Source organism: Myotis brandtii, unplaced genomic scaffold, assembly GCF_000412655.1.
Source record: "Myotis brandtii unplaced genomic scaffold, ASM41265v1 scaffold695, whole genome shotgun sequence".
Lineage (NCBI taxonomy): Eukaryota > Metazoa > Chordata > Mammalia > Chiroptera > Vespertilionidae > Myotis > Myotis brandtii.
Window position 1 is genome coordinate 435,314 of NW_005370716.1, and position 20,457 is coordinate 455,770.

At 45.3% G+C, this 20,457-nt stretch overlaps 1 protein-coding gene across 2 annotated transcripts in view; it reads left to right on the top strand.

Annotated features, from left to right (window-relative positions):
* The window catches only part of MAMLD1 (mastermind-like domain containing 1), a 130,069-nt gene that overhangs the window by 74,959 nt on the left and 34,653 nt on the right, over positions 1-20,457 (top strand). For both annotated transcript variants that reach the window (XM_014529774.1, XM_014529773.1), the window contains exon 4: positions 16,216-17,919. In XM_014529774.1, coding sequence (XP_014385260.1) covers positions 16,216-17,919 — 1,704 coding nt within the window. The remainder of the gene's footprint in view (positions 1-16,215; positions 17,920-20,457) is intronic.

Genomic DNA, 20,457 nt, shown 5'->3' on the forward strand with positions numbered 1-20,457 from the left:
GGCCTGGCTTCTCCAATCCCAAGGGTAATCCACTTTCAGTAAATTGGCTTTCTATTTAGTCTAGGATTCTCATATGTGCACAGGGGTGAGAGCAGATTGTTGAAGTTTTGCTTCTCTTTTTTTCCTCATTGTCTTCCACAAACAAGGTATTGAGAATGTGGTACCAAGTTGAGTATATGGACATTTACAAAACTATGTTTGCTGGAGTTCCAGAGATGGTAGACAGAGGAGATGGCAAAGATGGAGCAATTAATTGGCCAGTGGTCTGTCCTCCAAATTGCCAGCCCTTCTGCCAGGGATTTTCTAGAAGGCAATCTCTAACCTCCACCCCAATTACTGTTTTGTTATTTATCTTCTATAAGCAACAAACCCTTGGTAATACATCCAGAGCTCATGATTAGTTTCGGCATGAGTTTCAGTTTCTCCTTTGTGTCACACTTGTTCCCACTCCTTGGAGGAAAGGTGGATAAATTGTAGTTTTGGGGGTCCTCTTCTTCTTCTCCTCAGGGACCCCACCAATACCCTTTTAAAAAGTGTGACTAGTAAGTAACTTCTTTGGTTTTGATCAGTTTAGACCTCCATGTCAGAAGGGTTTTACTTAGATGGGTCTTTGGAGTGGCCATCTGTGCCCTCACTCCAAAGATGTTACCATTACTCATGCCATTTCCGGGCTTGACTTTTCTTTGTATATGACCTTTAGAGCCCTTTGTAAGCCTTGCCCAAAATTCACCGTGTTGCTTTAGAGTCACATGTTGTACTTGATCAAAATCAGCCCTTCTCCCTCTTCTTGTGACATATCTTATTTTCCACCCTTGGCTCTGAGTGACCTGTTTTTTATAGTCCAAGCTGTTAGAAAACCCAGGATTTGCCCCAGTTGAGGGGATTAAAAAATATGTCTCACACTACAAAAGCCACTCTTCTCAAATGAGTCCTCTTCACAATAAAAAACAAAAAATCAACACTTGTCTTCTTGGAAGGTGCATATGGTCTCTGACAGGATGGCAGTGAGGGTGCCCATTCTATTGGCCTGGCCTGAGAGATATACATGGAGTCTGGCCAAGTCAGGCACCACTGTACCCTCAGCTGGCAACCAAGGCAGCTCTTGGTTTGAGCGCAGTTGAATGTTTGTGGCTGGTCAATCCCTGCAACCTCTGGAAGACACCTGGTGCTAACATGGAGCTCTGCTACATGTGCTGAGGAAATCAGCAGCCCAGGTGTTTGCTGACTGAGGGACATAAATGGGTGGATTAAAAGCAGAGGGGCCTGTCAGTTCACCATGAAACCGCTGTCCAAACAAGTTATTGCAGGGCCCAGAATGATCATCAGCAAGAGGTCCTTTGCAGGAGCTTGTCTTGCACTTCCAGGGTGACCTGAACTGGATATCAGCTGTTTCTGTTTCTTGCTCTCCCTCTGATGCTCCCTAATGTCCAGGGACAACACCCTGCTCCCCAGATCCAGGGAACTGTGTGTATGTAGAAGCACATCCCTTACACCACTCTCCCCCATCCTATAATCATACTCAATATGAAAATCTGATTTAGACACTCAGCTTACCTGGTTTTCTCGTCCTTTCCAAAAACCAAACTAACAACAACAAAAACAACCTTGTCTCAAATCTAGGTCTGTAAATAAAATTCTCAATCCGAAAGGACAATTCATGTAAACAGCCCTGGGATTTCCATGTGAATAACTGACAGACCACTTGCAGGAAAACATCCATCTGATGTGATGATTGTTCTTGGCCTAAGTCCAGGGCTCAGAACACCTGGATTCAAGTCTTGCTTCTGCCCCTAACTTACCTATGGGGCTTTGCCCATCATTTGTCCTTGTTAAAGGTCAAGTGAACCAGGAATAAGGATAGCCACCTAACTGGTTTGACTCAGTGGATAGACCGTTGGCCTGAAGGGTCCCAGGTTCAATTCTAGTCAAGGGCATGTACCTTGGTTGCGGGCACATCCCCAGTGGGAGGTGTGCAGGAGGCAGCTGATCGATGTTTCTGACTCTCTGTCCCTCTCCCTTCCTCTCTGTAAAAAAATCAATAAAATATATATTTTTTAAAAGAATAGCCACCTTTAATTGAGCATTGACTAGGTGTCAGGAACTTGCTAAGAATTTGGGGGTATTATCTCCTGTAATTCTTAGAATAACCCTGAGATGAAGAGGATATCTCTAGGAACTGAGGCTCAGAGAGATTAAACAACTTGGCCAAAGTCACTGAACATTTGAGCATCCACCCAAGGTTAATAAGGCATCCAATCTCTAGTTAGTATGTGCAGTTTTAACAGGAGGCAGAAGGAGAATGTTTGGTCTTTCCAATTAAGATATCCATTCCTCCCTAGATCAGTGGGTTGATTGAGTACTAGTAGGAGAATCTCTAAATTATTAGTGCTTCTGATGGGAGTGCTCCAGAGCTTGCATGGAGTTGGAACCCAGTATACACATCACACATCATCTCTCTTTCAGTTGATACCTCACTGCAAGTGCAAATCTTTCCCAGCTCTGAGCAGCCACCTATTCTGTTCACAAGGCAGTGCCAGACAAAATGGGGTAGCTGAGGGCATTAGACAGACAGTTGGAGAAGGAAGGACATACTGCTTCTTGCTCATTTTCTGTGTCTCATCATTTAATGACAATAAATGGTTCACTCTGTAGGTTACAGTGAATTGGCATAGTGGGTATTCCTTCTGAGCTTCCCAACTGTTCTCCATCTTGATGGATGAGGACACTCAAGTCTGAGAAATCCAGTGACCTGCCGAAAGATGCCCATCAAGCAGGTGGAGAGCTATATCAAGTGTCCCCATTTGGGTTGTCCCTAGTGCAGCCTGCTTTCCACCCACAGTATGACCAAAACTAACTCCTCACCCCTTCTTACCTCTAATAAGGCTGAAGAAGGAGGAGAGGAGAGGCCTGAGTATAACAAGGAATGTGGAGAAATAGATGGCTACAAAAATACTGGCCTTGTTTTAACTGGCCCTCTTCTTTAGACTGATGAACTTAGTAATAACGGAAGAGGTCTGTCCATGTCCTTCCGCAGTGTGTGGTTGGGTTTAGGTTCTGTATCCAATGTCCTTGGGGCCACATACTTTTCATTTTAAACAGAGCATAGGAGTCAGTAAGGAGACCTTGAATCTGATCCCAAGGATGTAACCAGTGCTTTGTGATACCTTCAGCATGTCCCTTCCTTGTAGAGGCCCCATTTCCAGGGTCTCTCCTATGTGTCCAGCCCTGGGCTAGATTCTGGATGACAGCAGTTCACAGTCAAGGAGCAAACAATTTCTAGGCTGCCTCCATTGGGAACAACTCTGTCCTGTTCTGTAATTCTACTTGTCCTACTCTGCAATGGTGAGGAGAGGATGGTTGATGACTCTCATGTGAGGTACTTTGTACAAATTAGCTCATCTACTCCTGTGACAGGGATTAATATTTCTACTTCACTACTGAGGAGACTGAAGCTCCGAGACAATAGGGACTTTTCTAGTGTTACACAGTCAGTAGGCGGGAAATTCAGACCACAAACCCAGACAACTTGACTCCAAAGCTCTTCCCCCTCTGCTGCTTCCCATTCTCATTTTAGGAGCTCAGATAGTTAAACCTTCTGCAGGCTGGCATGCCACTTGGGGGTGAAATGGAGTCCCAGATTACCTGGAGATTTTATTACAGTGCAGACATCCAACAAACAGAGCAAGAGTGGAAGCATCTTTATTTCATCCTGGTGGCTCCCTGGAACCTTCTGGCTACCACCATCCACTACCCAGCCTGAAAACAGCAAGCCAGGCAGATTAAACACCCCCACAAGGAGGTCAGAACAGTCAGCTAGGACCTGGGCTGAGTTATCTAAACAGCCTTCTTGGAGCCCAGAGAAGGCCAGTGTCCCCTGCTCCATGGAGACTGTAGGCATGTTGCAGATGTGGCTCCACCTCCAGGCACCAGGTGATCCAGAGATAGGTTATGGGAGAGGCTGTTGTTCCTGACACAGATCTTGCATGAATCTCTGTGTTTCAGTCTCTGCACCAGTAAAATAGGGTTAATAATCTGCCCTCTGCCCACGTCAGGGTTTCTGGATGATGATGAACAAGATATGGATATGAATGCTATATAAACAAGGCATAACTTCTGTTAGCACTTTTTTTTTAATGATGAGAGGTTGGCACTGGCTCAGAAGGGCGATGGGAAATGTTTGTCTTTGCTACTCAGGTAGAAACACACATGACTCCTGAGGATATCTTAGTCTCATCAACAGCCCCACTGCACTGAGGAGAGCTGGATTTATGGTGTAGCTCTGAGCATTCTAGGTCAAGGCTTGCAGTGCATATGTGCCTTTCTATTTTGGGGCTCCTCCCCATGGAGCAGGCAGCTGTTCGCTCCCTTTGCTCCCTCCTCCTCCTCCTGCAGTAAGGGTCCTTTCCTGCTTTAGACACCCAACCAGGGAAGGCCACCTGTCAGAGGTCTTGCATTCAGATGGATCTCTCCTGCCACAGCTGAGCACTGCTCGGCTTGCACCACACCACTGGGCTCTGCATCTGGGTCCTACCTGAGTAGCCCAGTCCACCAAACCATTGACCTGGAAATCGCAATCTGTTTGAAGGAGAGGATGTTGAGAGGGGGAGTTCTGTTTGGCAGTTGACTTCTGCTGGCATCTGGGATCTTGGCATTGCCTATTTCTGGAATTCCAGGAGCCTACTCTGGCCTTGTCTGCATTTCTGCCTGGCTCCTGCCCCCAGCTTCCTTGACATTAGGCCCAAGGTGACAGGTGTCCGGAGCTTGAACTCCCTAGGGGAGGAGAGTAGATACTGTTGGACCTTAGGTCAGGGCTATAGAAGAACTTCGCTGAGCTGAGGCTCAGACATCATCTTTCTCTAGCGTGTGTGCAAACCAGGAGTCATCCCTGGGATGTGGGTGTGGGACTCTCCAAACTCTGGGCTGACCTGTGACAGCTGAGGCCTCTTGCTTTTGCTGAAAATCCCCAACTGGAGAGCTCAATGTGACTCTGCTTGCAGACAGATATTTAGTTCGTAAGCTGCCCATGGAGTGCCAAGTTCCAGAACTCAGGGTGAGGGAAAGCATGCGTTTCTCAGGTCTGGGTTACAGATTTTTATTTCTACAGTCGACATAGAATAATTTTTCCAAGGCCTCCCTCCTCCCCTTTTGCCTCCTTTCCTTCTCCTCCCCTTCCTTCCTGCCTTTCCTTTCTCCTTCTCATTTCCTGCCTCCCCTCTCACCAGATCTCCAACCCCCAAAGTACCAAAGTTAGAAAGGCAGACAGGAGCCACAGGCTGCTGGACATATCTGCTGGGAACCCAGACCAAGGATCAGGCATACCTGCCACTGCCACTACCTCCCACCCCCCCAGCTTCTCTAAACAAACTTGCCTTTGTGTGCTTCTCTCCAGTGCTGTGGGGCTCGGTCACTCTCCTGACTCCTCATCCAGAGCTGCTTCTCTATTCGGTTGCTTCCCAAGGCTGTCAGGTCGCATAGCCACTCCCATGACCCCGAGATCTCCTGCTCTTACGTCCTTCTTTCCATGGCTCAGTACCTGGCACATAATAAATCCTCAATAAGCAGCGGCTGCTGTTTCTCTTGGCCAGAAATCATCCCAGCCACTCTTTTGTTGACCCAAGAGGTCAAGAACACACAAAGGAGAAGGGGCGTGTCCAGGGTCATTGGGCCAGTTAGTAAATTCATTACAGTTTCGGAAAAGTGGTTGTCTCTTGGCCTTGTGCTGGAAATGGGAAAAGAACAAGATAATTTGCAGGAAACCTTTTGCTCCAATGGCTAATTCAAATCTGCAGATGCCAGCTGAGCCCTGTCATGAGGCTAGGCACTCTGGAGGTACAGAGATGATGAAGAAACAGTCTTAGCCTTAAGAGAGCAGTATTGTGCAGACAGGAAATGCAAAGCCTAACATGGCAGCCTTGAGGGTGCCCAGAGCATGGAACAGGCTGAAAATAGAAGGAGTAGAAGCTGAGGCCATATTATCATAGAGACCCATGAAGGCCTGAGGAAGTTGTGTATACTTTAATCTGCTGGGTGACATGAGCATTGCTCAAGAGTTTAGAAAGGCTGGATGAGCAAGGCAGAGATGGGCATTGTGGAGAAGGTGTTTTCTCCTTTCACTGGAACCTGCTGAGCACCCACCATCAGATGCTCAATAATAACAACTGTCATTAGTGAAGGTGAAACATGACACTTAGGAGTACCACATACCTAGTTCAGCTCAGAATTGGTCATCTAACTTGTTTAATGGTCTAAATCTTGAAGCTTTACAATTCCAAAAATGTTGCTTACCACTCTCTTGTGACAGTAGGCCTACGTGGCCCTCTGAAGTGTGAGTAGGGCAATTTGGAAATAACTATTTCCCTGGGGAAAGATGCTCAGGTCATGCTCTAGGTTAAGGCTGGCAAACTCTGCCCCAATGAGCTAAGTCTGGCCCACAGCCTGTTTTTGTAAACAAAGTCTTATTAGCACACAGTCACACTAACTTGTTAACATATTGTATACTACAGTTATACCAGAGGCCACATGGCCTGCAAAGCCTAAGATATTTACTATTTGGGCCTTTACAGAAAAAATTTGACCTCCCCTGATCTAGGTCACTGGGCTTTGGTTCATTTTTTTCCAAGGCCATAGCTTTCCCTAATAAATGGGTACTCCCCTCTGTGCTGCTTGAGTGAAAATCACAGATCTTCATACCTCCCCAAGTATTCTGTTTCCTCTGCTCTGTCAAAGCTGGTCCAACCTCCACTCTAGATCCTGTCCTTTTTCCAGACACCTTGCCTCTGTAACTGGTCCTCATCCTTTTTGCAACATCCATTTCTCCCTCTCCCATCAGCATCCAGAAAGACATTTTACAATCAATCATTCCTCTGCTTAACCAACCAATGGCTTCCCACTGCCAACAATTTACAATCCATCCCCTTCCCTATGGCCAGCAAAGGCCTCTGCGAGCTCACAGCTGCTTGCTGGGCTTACTGTGCACCAAGCCCACTGGCCACCTGCCCTTCCTTGGAACACACAAGAGCTCTCCCCAGGACCTTCTCACTTCTGCCCACTTGCCTGGAATGTTATGCTCCCACCCTATGTCCTGGACTGCATTAGATGTCCACTTAAATGTGTCTTCTTCAGAACAGCCTGCTGGCCACTCTGTCACATCACTGTTTCTTCATTCCTCTGAAGAATACTGCTTACACTCTGTTCTTGTTCTTCACTTACTTTTTGTCCCACTAGAGTTCCAGCTCTTCTTAGTCTGGTTCACCACTTGCTTTTCTAGTGTATGCTCATTATGGGGGGATTTCTATTCTGGGCCTCCTAGAAAGTCCTGTTTTGTACAATTAGAAGCTTTCGTCTCTGTAGTAGACTGAAGTCCAGTGCCATTCTCTCTAGTTGCCTCTAGTTGTAGAATAAGCTTTAGGAACTGAAGTTGTCTAGTATTAGGGCTGTGCCTGTGTGACACTGTCAGAAAATCTGAACATTTTCTCGCCTCTTTTCCTTTTTCAAGTCAAGCCTTTGGAGTTTAGAACAATGAACTTGGCCGATATAAAATACCTCCAGGAAGCCAGCCTCCAAACACCAACACCCAACATCTGCTTTCTGAATATATGGCTTCAAAGAGCTAAGTGTACAGTAGCTAACTGCTGCCCATCTTTTTTTAAGCCACATGACAGCTAAGGAACTTAGAAATGCCTTGCCCTTTCCTGTAGTTAAGTCTGACATAAAATTACTTTATTGGCAACATTTTAACAAATAAAAATCTCCCATGTTTCTACAAGTAATTCAGCTTTAATTTTCCAGGTAAGAAAAAGATAATTATGATTAACTGCAAGGAGACAGTTTTGAGGTTTCTGTTAATAACACATTTAAAGTGAGTCTTCTTCCTCTGACCCAGTCACTGGAGCTTCTTACAGAGGTAATGAAAGACATATCCTGTAGGAACACTCCCTCATCATCAGCACCTCTTCCACCACAATCTCCACCACCTATCTCCATCATTACCACACCTACCCTTCCCTCCATTACTATCACCATTATCTATACCAGCACCACACACACACACACACACACACACACACACACACACACACACACACAGAGGGTATTTTTCAGGTTATGTGACTCATTCTATGATGCAATCGCAGAAAGAAAGAAATATTTTTAGACAGTCATTATTTTCAATATGTAACCTACTCCTGTTGCTGTGTGCTTTGGGGATGTGGAACATCAGCACATGTGTGTGGCCAAAATTAAATTAGGATTCATTACAAGAAAGGACAATATCACTAAGTGCACACATTTCAAAAAAGATAAGTTTGGCTAAGAGATCTTTTAATTTGTAAAATAATTTACTGAAGATTTCCTTTCAGTGGCAAATTCTTGTTGCATTTTGTTATGATTTGGTTTACAAAAGTTAGCCTTGCACACAGGTATTCAGGAGTGCAGCCAATGAGTAAAGGCAGATCTGCTTTGAATGGCAAATGCTGCTGAATAAACCATGTTAAAGGCTATTTTAGGATCAACAAGAATGTGTTTGCATTTTCAAGAGTGGGAAGATAGAGAATATTTATTTGGTATGTAAGCCATGCCAGGCATTGTGCTCACTTTACATGTATAAGCTCGTGTGATCTTTATAACAAATTTGTGAGGCAGGCCTCACTCTCCTCATTTAGGTTGCACAGCATTTTGAATGTATTAAATGCCACTGAATTGTACACTTTAAAAAAGTTTAATTTTATGCTCTGTGAATTCTACCTCAATTTAAAAAAGAGGACCTAAAACATTTCACAATGTATGCATATGTTAAATCATCACATTGTACACTTTCAGAAAAAATAACATTGTACAACCTAAATATATACAATTTTTATTTTGTCAATCATACCTCACTTATGGTGAAAAAAAGAGGACCTAGACCATGGGGAGGTCCTCTCTGGACTGATCTGATGCTTTTTATGACATATTCTTTTTTTAAATATATATATTTTATTGATTTTTTTTTACAGAGAGGAAGGTAGAGGGATAGAGAGTTAGAAACATCAATGAGAGAGAAACATCGATCATCTGCCTCCTGCACACCTCTAACTGGGTATGTGCCCACAACCAAGGTATATGCCCTTGACCGGAATCGAACCTGGGACCCTTCAGTCTGCAGGCGGACACTTTATCCATTGAGCCAAACCAGTTAGGGCTATGACATATTCTTTCCAAGCCTCTGTTTCTATGGCATTCTAGAGCTCAAACAGCCTGGCTCAAAAATCTAGTAACTGGAGTGGGTTCATCTGTGGACTGTTAGATTTCAGAGCCAGAATTTGGTGCTTGGGGGCTAAAATGGACTTATTCTGTAAGTATGACCATCTGAATGCACTGGACTATGTGTCTTTGGATTCTTTTACCACCTGCACAGCTGTCATGAAAGTGAAATGCCTTTTGCCATTTTATTTAGCTCATTGTTGGGGCACACACCAATGCAGTCACTTGTGCCTAAGCTTCAAGACTTATCCTTCAAGCCTGGTATCTAATTTTGTTCATTTAACCTTATATTTTCTTTCAAAAAGAGGGCCCCCCAAAATTATATAAACTTCAGTTCCCACAAAGCATAAATCTGCACCTGGGTACAGGGACGAAGGTACTAAGCAATCAGCAACTGTTTTTCTCTTTGCCACATTTAAACTACTCAAATTGATGCCCTAGAGATGGGGAGCAGTGCCTCCTAGAAAGTCAGGACTGTCATCTTGGACCTGATCCTACCATTGCAATCCTATGGGGCCTTGCTGTAAGGAGAGATATTGCTGCTGTGTTCACCCAGTCACAGGCAGAAGTCTTAAAGATTTTGTGGATGGAAAGCCAGTGCTATTCCATATGGTATGTAGTTTCCACACAACTCAAACAATCCCTTCTTCCCTCTTCATATATAGAAATCCAGGTCTGCCCAGTGGCCCTGGCTGCCTCCAACCTCAGCTCTGCCTCCACATTTTCCCTTCCCTACATGATTTTGGCCTCATCAGCTTAATTTGGGTGAAACACAGATGACACTTTTTAACCTGGGTCCTGCACAGACAGAGTTTTCTGGACTGAAAGTATGTCCTTGGCTTTGACCTTCAGCTTCTATTCCAGCCCCCAGACAGCACCTGCTTTATCTATAGGCCAGCCTTGCCAAGTTCGTTCAGCCATTTGAAACAAACTCTATCTTTTTCTTCTCTCCCAAGTAACCATCTTTATCCTTTGAATGATGCTACATGGGAATGTGTTTGGAGACCAATTTAGGGTTTTTCTCTCAGAGGTCAAACTGGGTGTCAGAAACACTGGCCCTTGGACATATGTCTTCCTAGCTCTGGGCCTCACCAGCCCTAACCTGAGTGGGAGGGACCAGCCTGTCTCCAAGGGCCTGGCATTCTTATAGTCCAGGAACAGAAGGTTAGCATTCAAGTAAGTCTTGTTTAATGACCGATACTTCAAATCTTCTCAGGGGGTGGTACAGTATGCATATGAGTTCATTAAATGCATATACATCTATAGGTTTAGGGCCATTGTTAGAGTTGCCAATACTTCCAACTGGTGTGTTTACATTACAGAAAGGGAACACAGTCCTAGAAAATCCCCCACCCAGGCCAGCTTGTTTGTGCATTTGTTGGGGCTACCACTCAGATAGCTCTGCTTGAAGCTTGTCTAAGTCACAAGTCCTCAGATTGGGATGAGTGCTGTAGACAGTGTGGGGGAACCAAGAGCAGTGGATGGTGGTGAGCAGCAGGAGGTGGAATTTTAAAGGCAGCACTGCTGATTGTCAGGTCAGTGCCTTCAAGACTAGGCCACTGAGCTTCCCCCACCCCCACATGATGTGCCATCCTAGTAGATGGGTCCATATTGATCAAAGAGCAAGCCGAGGTCCATACTATAGGGCAATATGGCAGCTTGGGGACCCAAGGTTTGGATACTAACATCAGCAACAATTACTGCTCCCAATGTGCATGTCTCAACAATGCCGTGAGGCACACATGGCAGCCTGAGCATATATTTTACAGAAGAATAAATTGAGGCTCAGAGAGTGGGAGTGACTTGCCCACAATCACACAGCAAATGGAAGAGCTAGGGCTTAAATGCAAGTCTTCTGGTGTCTACTCCAGGGCTTTTTCCTCCATCCCACCTGGCCTCTTCCTGCATTGGGTGCTGAGCATGCAGTCTGTGGACTCAGGGCAAGCCAGAGGCACCAAGAAATCCCCTTCCTATGGGCCAAGAATCTTGCTCCAAACCATCTGTTAGTGGAGATTCATCCTTAAGACAAACTGACTCCTCTTGAAGCCAATCAGCATTCAGGGTTCCCTGCCATTCCCAGCTACCCTAGGATTCTCCAGAGCCTCATGTCCTGCAATTCTGGAAATGCTGAAAATCCTGATTGTTCTACAGAAAGGTCGGTTTTAGTTTGTGGGGACATTCTTCTGAAGAACAAACATGCAAATGACATATGCCCACATATAGTCATTTATACTATGTACACAGATACTAATTTGATCCCATGTATATATCCGGGCATATTTTTTCTCTCTCTGCTGTTCTCTCTCTCTTTCTGCAAACCTACTATTGATGGAGCACTGTCTTATCTCTTCTGGGACTAACTGCACCATGTCCCATGATATTTTTCTTTCTTTCTTCTGAGCAAGTATACTGGGACCACTTTTGTCTCAGAGTGCTTGAAATCCAATCTAATTGGTGAACATCATTTTCTAGGAAGCTCATAGGGGTGTTGATAGAGAATGGATGCACTTGTGAGAGAGAGATGAAAAACCAGCAAGCAGATTGGCCTGAACTGAATTAGAAGAGGCACTTGAGAAGGAGAAAGGGGACAGTAATAAACTATTTCCCCTTTTTTGACTATTTTGCTCAGGACCTACATGTTCAGTGCATTCTGGAGGGATAATGAGGCTCACTGAATTCATCTGTCCTGGATATCTTCCACCTCCTACATTCTTACCTAGTAGGACCTGTGCATATTTTTTGCAGGCCTTTCATTGGTGTCCATGTTAAACCTCCAGCTAGAGTATCCAAAATTAAGTGATTATAACAGCCTGCCCAACTTCTTTGTGAAGAGTAATATATTTATGCATATTATATTCTTTATCTCCATATGCCCATTTGATGAGTCTGGATTTTACTTTTATAATCTAGACCTTTTCCAAGAAATATTTGCCCTTTGTGGCATTCTGAACTAAAAGTGTAGAAAAGGGAAGACTTGCCATTATGTCATTGTTCACAGAGAACCAGAAATAATATTGACTTCAGAGCTGAATTTGGTCCCTATCAGAAGGGTTGCCTTTGTTTTCTCATTATTTAAGGGGTGGGGAAGTCATCACATGCTTTCAAATGCATTTTAATGAGTGTTTATAAAGTTGTGGGGATCACATTGGTGGCTTTGTCTGCCTGATTATGAAATGGGAGTCTTTAGGCATTTGTGGATAGAGATAAAGCCATTCCTTTCTTTAAAATACCAGAGAACCATCCCTCCCCTCCCGGTGTCCTCCCTCACACACAACAAAGGCAGGACCTGTGAGGTCTCAGGCTGGGAGTTGGGAACCTGAAGTTTACTGTTGTCATTATATCTTAACTAGTTGTATGACCACAAGCAAATTGCATTCCATTCTGTTTTGTGTAAAAAGAGGAGGTTGAAATATGCTCTCTAGAAATCCTGCCAGTGTCTGCTGATTAACTTTTCTTGTAAAAAGAGAAATTAGAAATTTCATAGTGAGTGGGCAGGATCATGCGCAATACATGGCCTGAATAAAGTAGGGGTTTGCTGGTAGCTTGGACCAATAGCTTGCTGTCATGGAGTCCACAGAGCCTGGAAATGGCACATGCATGAAGCTAGAAGTTTTGGTTAGAAGGGTCTGAAAGCTTGGTTGGGACCTTCCATCCCCAATGCAAAGTTGATAGGGGAAGCCATTCAGGAGTAGCAAGCTATCTGCTGCATTTGATCTAAAATGTTGGTCACAGGAATCAATCAACACCCAGCAGACCTCAGCTCATTACCACTGGTCCAGGTGACTCAGTGAAGATGTGCACTAAGCATGGGAGACAACCCAGCCATCTTCTTGCAACTGAGATGAGTAACAAATCATGGAACTGTGTAAGAGGAGAAACTAAGGCAAGCCTGTATCTATGGGAAAAATTAACTGGATAATAGATTTCCATGCTTCACCAATGCCTGGTGAAAGCAGATGCATTTAGAGCAAGGTTGGGTGGTTCCATGTAAATGCAGCCACCTTCCTGAGCCTTGTTTAAGCTTGGCTAGAGTTCTTGCCAGTCAGCCAGGGTGCTGTAGGCCAACTCTTGAAAACTCTCACTATAAAATTCCAAATGCAAAGCTGCATAGCTTCTAACAAAGTCGAGTCTCATTTAAGTCCATTGAAAAAGGAGAACTCAGTGCTCTCTTGGGCAGTGCATATACTGAAAAAGGAGAGTTCAGAAGAGGCTCCCATCTGCCCCTCTGCTGAAACTGCAGCCTCGACTAGCAACTCTGTGCACCCAGAGGACAAGGCCAGCCTGTCCTCTGATTAGGCATGCTCCCAAAGTATTCAATGAGGTGAGCAGCTGTCCAGCTGCAGACTTGGCACAGCAAGAGTGGCACCTGCTGCAGCAATTGGATCCACCAGCATTGGGACTGCCATTAACATCTCCCAGGGGCATCCTGAGGTCTACTTTGTCATTGAGGAACTGGTTGGAATTGGAATTGAGGGGGGAACATTAGCTTGGATGCACTGATGGGTGCCTGAAATTTGGAGACCCCTGTCCTTTGCAAATGGTTCCTAATATTACGTTTAGCATCCCAGGGGTCACTTCCTGCTTTCTCCACCTCCTTCAACCTTAGTCCCAACAGGTTAATGGAATACCTACCCTTAAATGAAAGCTCCAGGAGCACACAGAATCTGCCAGGGATTCCAGGACACTGCTACTCATAGCCCCTGCCCTCTCTTCCTTCCCATCCCCAACCCCATCCCTCCCCTGCCTGACTCTACATAGCCTTCACTGTCATTAAATCTGTCTTGCAGTCTAAGATATTACAAACAGCACATTGGGACCAACAACTGCCATCTGAGACTCTCTACAGGGGATCTTATCTAAAACCCACACTGTCATTCCTCATTGATCCATTTCATATATTTCTATTCAATATATTGGATTTCTTTGACCTTTTTTGGCAGAATGTAAAAGAGACCAAATTTCAGTTTGGGACCCAGTGACTTGTTTGTGGGATGCTCCATGCTGATTGAATGAATGGACAGGAAAATATGTGGCCTGATCATTTCAAAAGAAAAGGCAAAGAAATAGGCAAGTCCCCTCAGTCAGAGTGGTGGAGCCTCTTCTGTAAGGACAAGGTAGTAAGTCTCCTGCTCTTTTGGTGAATTAAGGCAATGGGTCTGGAGGCAGCTGAATGGTTATGGAGGGGCCCTGCATCTTCCCTCCAATTGAGCAACTCTGAGCAAGTCCTGCCCCCTCTCTGGGTCTCAGGGTCCCTGTCTTTAATAGGACAGGGTTGGACTCCCAGGGTCCTTCTAGATCTACTAGGTGCCCCAGAATCTGTCCCATTCCACATAAGAGTCAGAGCAGCATCATGAATGAGAACTAAAATTATGCTCATTTTACAAATGAAGAAACTGGGGCTCAGAGATATTAAGTGCAAAGGCAAAGACTTAGGTGTTTCTGCCTCGGGACAAGGGCTCTATGCCACATTGGCTCCACTGTGCTCTGGGCCAGTGGTTCTCAATTTGACTGTCCACTTAAAATCAGCCAGAGAGCTTTGAAAAATTTCAGAAGCCTGGAACCCACCCCAGATGAGATTGAAGTAATTCATTTATGGTGGGAAAGCCTGGGAATCTGGGTGTCTCTGATGTGCAGCAAGGTGTAGAAATGCAGACCTGGGGGATCGCTTATGATATTCAGTCTGCCATGAGAGTCATGATCACTGTTGTACTAGCAGGTGGCCTCACACAGCTGTTGACTCCCCTGTGAGCCAAATACGAGGGGACAGTACTGGATGTCTCAGTGAGATTGCCAAAGTTAAAAGGGGGTTTCTTACATGAAAAAATGCTTGAAGAGAAATGTATCTGTTAGACTGTTGGTATTTAGGTTATTTTCAAACCCCTCTCTACCCACTCATATTCCTTCAATCCACTCCCTTTCCCCTTTTCTTGCAGGCCATAGCCATTAACATGACAACTACAGGTGACTATATAAATCTTGAAAGAGTAGGAAATACTGCATTACTAATTGCTTTTTTACCAAAGTTATGCTTTTATAAATGGTAAGCAGCTCCCCTAAGGTGCATATCCCAGATTGGGGTCTTTTCCTGTTGTTTCATATCTCTACAACCTGAGGATGCATCTGCAGAGAGGAATTTCTTATTTAGATAGCTTTATACTTTTTTGCACTACAAGTCATTCTCATTAAAAACAAACAAGCAATACAAAATGGAGAATAGAAAGGGAATTGCCAGTCCTCCCCAAGAGGTCATTATTCCAAATGATTGCATGTATGTTTTCCCAAGTTATTTTTATATGCTCATACCAATGTGTGTTAGTGCATGTGTGTGTGTGTGTGTGTGTGTGTGTGTAAAAATAAATGGAACCATGCTACAGTGACTGTTCTGCAACTTGTATTTTCCTCTAAACAGTGTATCTTAGACAGCTGCCCTGAAGAATACACTCAGAGCTCCTTCATTTCTTGAAAGGTTCTGTTATGTTCCATTTTATCACTGCAACATGATATATTTAACCAAGACAAGGAAGCAACCTAAAAGTTCAATGTCTATGTTATGCTTTTCCTTTTAAAAAAAATCTGGGTATCTGCAGATAGGTGCAAATTGAAAATATCTTGGCTACTTCTAGTTTGCTATCAAATGCCTGTCTTTGACAGAACAGTTTATTTAGTGACTTCTGCATAGTTTTGCTGCTCTCCTTTAAGTGGACAAAGAATATCACTTGACTTTCTGAGTGGCTTTCTGTGGTATTTAGTATTACTGATAGCATAATGCCTTGTTTAAAATGTAACAAGACAGTTTAAATGAAACACAGCAACAAAGAAACAAGTATTATGGTTCCAAAGAGATAGGCTGTATTATAGAATTTTAACAATTATAAGTCTTGAAACAGAGATAAGTTTTATCTTGCAAGTTTTGCTGTTCATTCGACTTATTGTGCCAAGCCTTTATAAAAATTACCCATCCCTCCTCTCTCTCAGCCACAGGGAACCATTAAGAGGAGACAGGAAGGAGACAACTTCCAGTTTCCAGGCATGGCTGATGGGGGTTACCCTAATAAAAGCAAGAGGCTTTGCCTTGAAGATGTCACCCTTTCTATGGGCCCAGGTGCCCATTCCAGCACGCCCTGTACAGAGCTGCAGGTTCCTCCATTGACAATGAACCCTAGCTCTTCAGCTATGGGAGCAGCGGGCCATTCATTACTACTCGAAAATAATTCCATGAATGGCAGCATAATGGACTCACCATTTGTGGTACCACCGAATGCAGAAATGGGACTCAAAGGGCCCACTGTTCCTTACTATGACAAAACCAACAGCATAATGACTGTGGAGCAGGACCAGGAACTTCAAGATCTGCTAGAGGAGCTAACAGAAATTCAAGATCCTTCTTCAAATGAGCTAGATCTTGAGAAGATACTGGGGAGCAAGCCAGAAGAACCACCGGTCTTAGATCACTCCCAGGTAACCCTGGGCACAACTCGCAAGCCTTTGGCTCAGATGTCACACTTGGAGAGCCTTGGTTCCAGTAAGGAGTTTGCTTCTGGTTGCAGCCAGGTCACTGGTGTATCACTTCAAATCCCGCCCTCCTCTGCAGGGATCAGCTATGCTATTCCCTCCACCAGTAAACAGATGGTCACACCCAGTTCTGCAACAACACAGGCCAAGAGCCAGGTCCAGGCGATGCTCCCCGTGGCTTTGCCCCCACTCCCGGTGCCTCAGTGGCATCATGCCCACCAGCTGAAGGTGTTGGCGGCCAGCAAGCAGGGATCTGCTACGAAGCAGCAAGGGCCCACATCCAATTGGTCTGGCCTGACCTCTCCAGGCCTGTCCCCACCTTACCGCCCAGTGCCATCGCCACACCCGCCACCACCTTTCAGCTCACAGAGCCTCATGGTATCCTGCATGTCATCCAGCAACCTGCCGGGGAGCACTCTCCAAGGCTCTCCCAATGCCTTACTCTCAAACATGGCATCCAGCAGCAATGCTGCCCTTGGGCCCACTATGTCCTATGCTCCTGAGAAGCTCCCCAGCCCATCTCTCAATCAGCAGCCACAATTCAGCCCACAAAGCTCCATTCTTGCCAACCTAGTGTCCTCTACCATTAAAAGCCCTCAAGGCCACCTGATGTCTGCTCTGCCCACCAGCAACCCAGGGCCCTCCCCACCCTACCGCCCAGAGAAGCTTTCCAGCCCAGGCTTGCCGCAGCAGTCCTTCACTCCACAGTGCTCCCTGATCCGGAGCCTCACTCCTAGCAGTAATCCACTAAGCCAGCAGCAACAGCACCAGCAAACAAATGCCATCTTCAAGCCCATGGCCGCCAACTCACCCAAGACCCTGAGCATGATCATGCAGCAGGGGCTGGTCAGCTCCAGACCAGGAGCCCCGGAGCCATTTACTTTTGGCAACACCAAGCCCTTGTCACATTTCGTTTCTGAGCCGGGCCCCCAGAAGATGCCCTCCATGCCTGCCACCTCTAGGCAGCCTTCTCTACTCCACTATCTGCAGCAGCCTATGCTGACGCAGGCCTCTTCTGCCACTGCCTCCTCCACCGCCACGGCCACTTTGCAGCTGCAGCAGCAGCAGCCTGACCGTTCTTCGTTCCTTCTGCAGCAGATGATGCAGCAGCCCCAGCGCTTTCAGCGATCAGCAGCTTCAGAATCCATGCCTCCTCTGCCAAGACAGGTAAGACAGTCTTATATCTGGTTGGTTTCCTTGGTTTTGGAAGAACCATGTCTTGTACTATTGATACCTGGCTTTGGAGGCAATTCCAAGCTCTAGTCCTCTCTGAGACTAGGCTTGACTCTGGAAAAGTCTGTTGAAGCCAGCTAACTCTGGATGGTTGAAGCACAGAATTAATTAGGCCAAGGTTATGGTTTCAGTTCCTGTGCAAGGGAAAAGCTGCACCCAAAGGTGCTGCCAGGGGAAGGATCGAGGAGTGACAAGTCACAATTGTACAGAACTGCCTTCTCCTATACTGGGTAATGGAACATGATCCCTCACACAGGACCAGTGGAGGCTTTGTAGGATGCAAGAAAATTTCGCTGAAGCATTTAAATCTTGTCTTTGCTGGCATAAGGCTAAACATTGAGCTTTCTAGAAATGCCACAGCAGACTTCTGAGCAGTTCCAGTGTGCTATTATTCACCACTGTGCTGGATGCTGAAGGAGTTCATAAATGGAAAGGACAGATACATGTAATGTAGTTATTACTTTTATCATCTCCGTTTTACACACAAAGAAACAGAGGCTCAGATTGTTGAAATGACTAGCCCAGAGTCACACAGTTAAAAGGGCAGAGCAGGAACTTGAACCCAGGCAGTCACCCTCCAGAGTCTGTGCTTTTCTCCAAATTACCATGACTTCTCTCTCCCTCAACTTCTACAGTCTTATCAATTACTAAATTCAGCTGATGCTGCCTGGGTGGTGTTGATCATAGTTCCCAATTTTCATTGTTCTGATCCCTACCTGTATTGTTATCTATTGCCATGTACCAAATTACCTCAAAACATCTATTTAAAACAACATGCATACATTACCTCATGCTTTCTATGGGTGGGAATCCTAGCATTGCTTAGCTGAGTCTTTTGGCTTCAAGTCTCTTCTAAGGACTGTAATCATCTCAAGGCTCAGCTGGGAAGGGTCTACATCCAAGCTCACTCCCATGGTTGTTGGCAGGAAGCAGATCTTTGCAGGTTGCTGGACTGAAGCCTCAGTCCTCATGAATCATTGACCAGAGGCCTTCCATGATTCCTTGCCATGAGGTCCTCTTCATAGAGCATCCCACAAGATGGCAGATGGCTTCATCTGAGTGAGCAAAATAGAAATATGCCAACAAGAGAGGCAGAGGGAATGCCAAGAAGTCAGAAGTTGCAGGTTTTTGTTTGTTTTGTTTTGTTTTTTAAATATCTTTTTATTGATTTCAGAGAAGAAGGGAAAGGGAGAGAGAGATAGAAACATCAATGATGAGAGAGAATCATTGACTGGCTGCCTCCTGCACACCCCCTACTAGGGATCGAGCCCATAATCCAGGCATGTGCCCTTGACAGGAATTGAATCTGGAACCCTTCAGTTCACAGGCCAACGCTCTATCCACTGAGCCAAACCAGCTAGGGCAGAAGTTGCAGTTTTTATAACCTGGTCTTGAAAGTGACATTCCATCACTTTTGCTATATTCTGTTCATTAGATGCAAGTGTGAAGGTGTGAATACCAGAAGGGGATTACATGAAGGTGTGAATACCAGGAGGCAGGGATCAGTGATGTCTGCCAGAATACTATGCCATGGTCCCGCTTTCCCATTGCTCTTATCCCTGCCAATGTCCAAGCCCTCTTGATTCTTTGTCTGAACTCATACAGTTGACTCTTACATTAATTTCCCCCAATAATCCATTCATTGCTCTAAGCATTACATTGCTATAACAGAGACCTGATCATGTTTCATACTTGTTCAGAAGTTTCCAGAGGCCCATAACCTGGCTCCATCTACTTCCTTAGCAGTCTCCATTGGGCCCTGATTGGCACTTCATTTCCATAACCCAGAAGTGCTTGCAGCTCCTGGCACACGCTGTATTCTTGGCCTTTACTGCTGCTATTCACTCTACCTGGCCTTCCCTTACCACCTTTTCTTTCCTATCCCACTCTTACAATCCCTAAGGTTCAGGCACCTCTCCAGGAAGCTTTTCCCTGACTTACCTTGGTACTTCTGTCTCCCACTCTGCCGCCCCCTTCTGTAAAGAAAGAGATAGCCATGATGTGCTTAGCCAGGGATCTGGCCCAAGTGAAACACCTGTCAGGCTGCCCTCTTTCCTGAACACCTTGGATATGTGTGACCCTGGTAGCCCTTGAAGGATAGAGACTATGTCTTTTTTGTCCACGTCTCATGAAGCATAACCAAACAGAGTGCTCCACCCCAGGGCATCGGTTCTTTAGTGGATGCACACAGCAAACAGAGCTCCTGTGGGGGTGGCCAGGATGAGCTGCAGGCCTTTGTCCACAGTTCAGGAGGACTTCAGTTTGATTTTGTTATAGGCCACGTGTTGTCATGTTGTCATGGATTTCTGCAGCTGGCTCAGTGGAGCGCCAGTATCAGCACTAGAACTCTTACTCTGGCAGGCAAGATCCTCAGCCTGGAGATGTGTCACCATCTAACATTGTGAGCCTTTTGGTTTTTTTATGTTTCTTCAATGGGGTACATTGTAGCCTGATTATGTTGCCTCAGAGCTG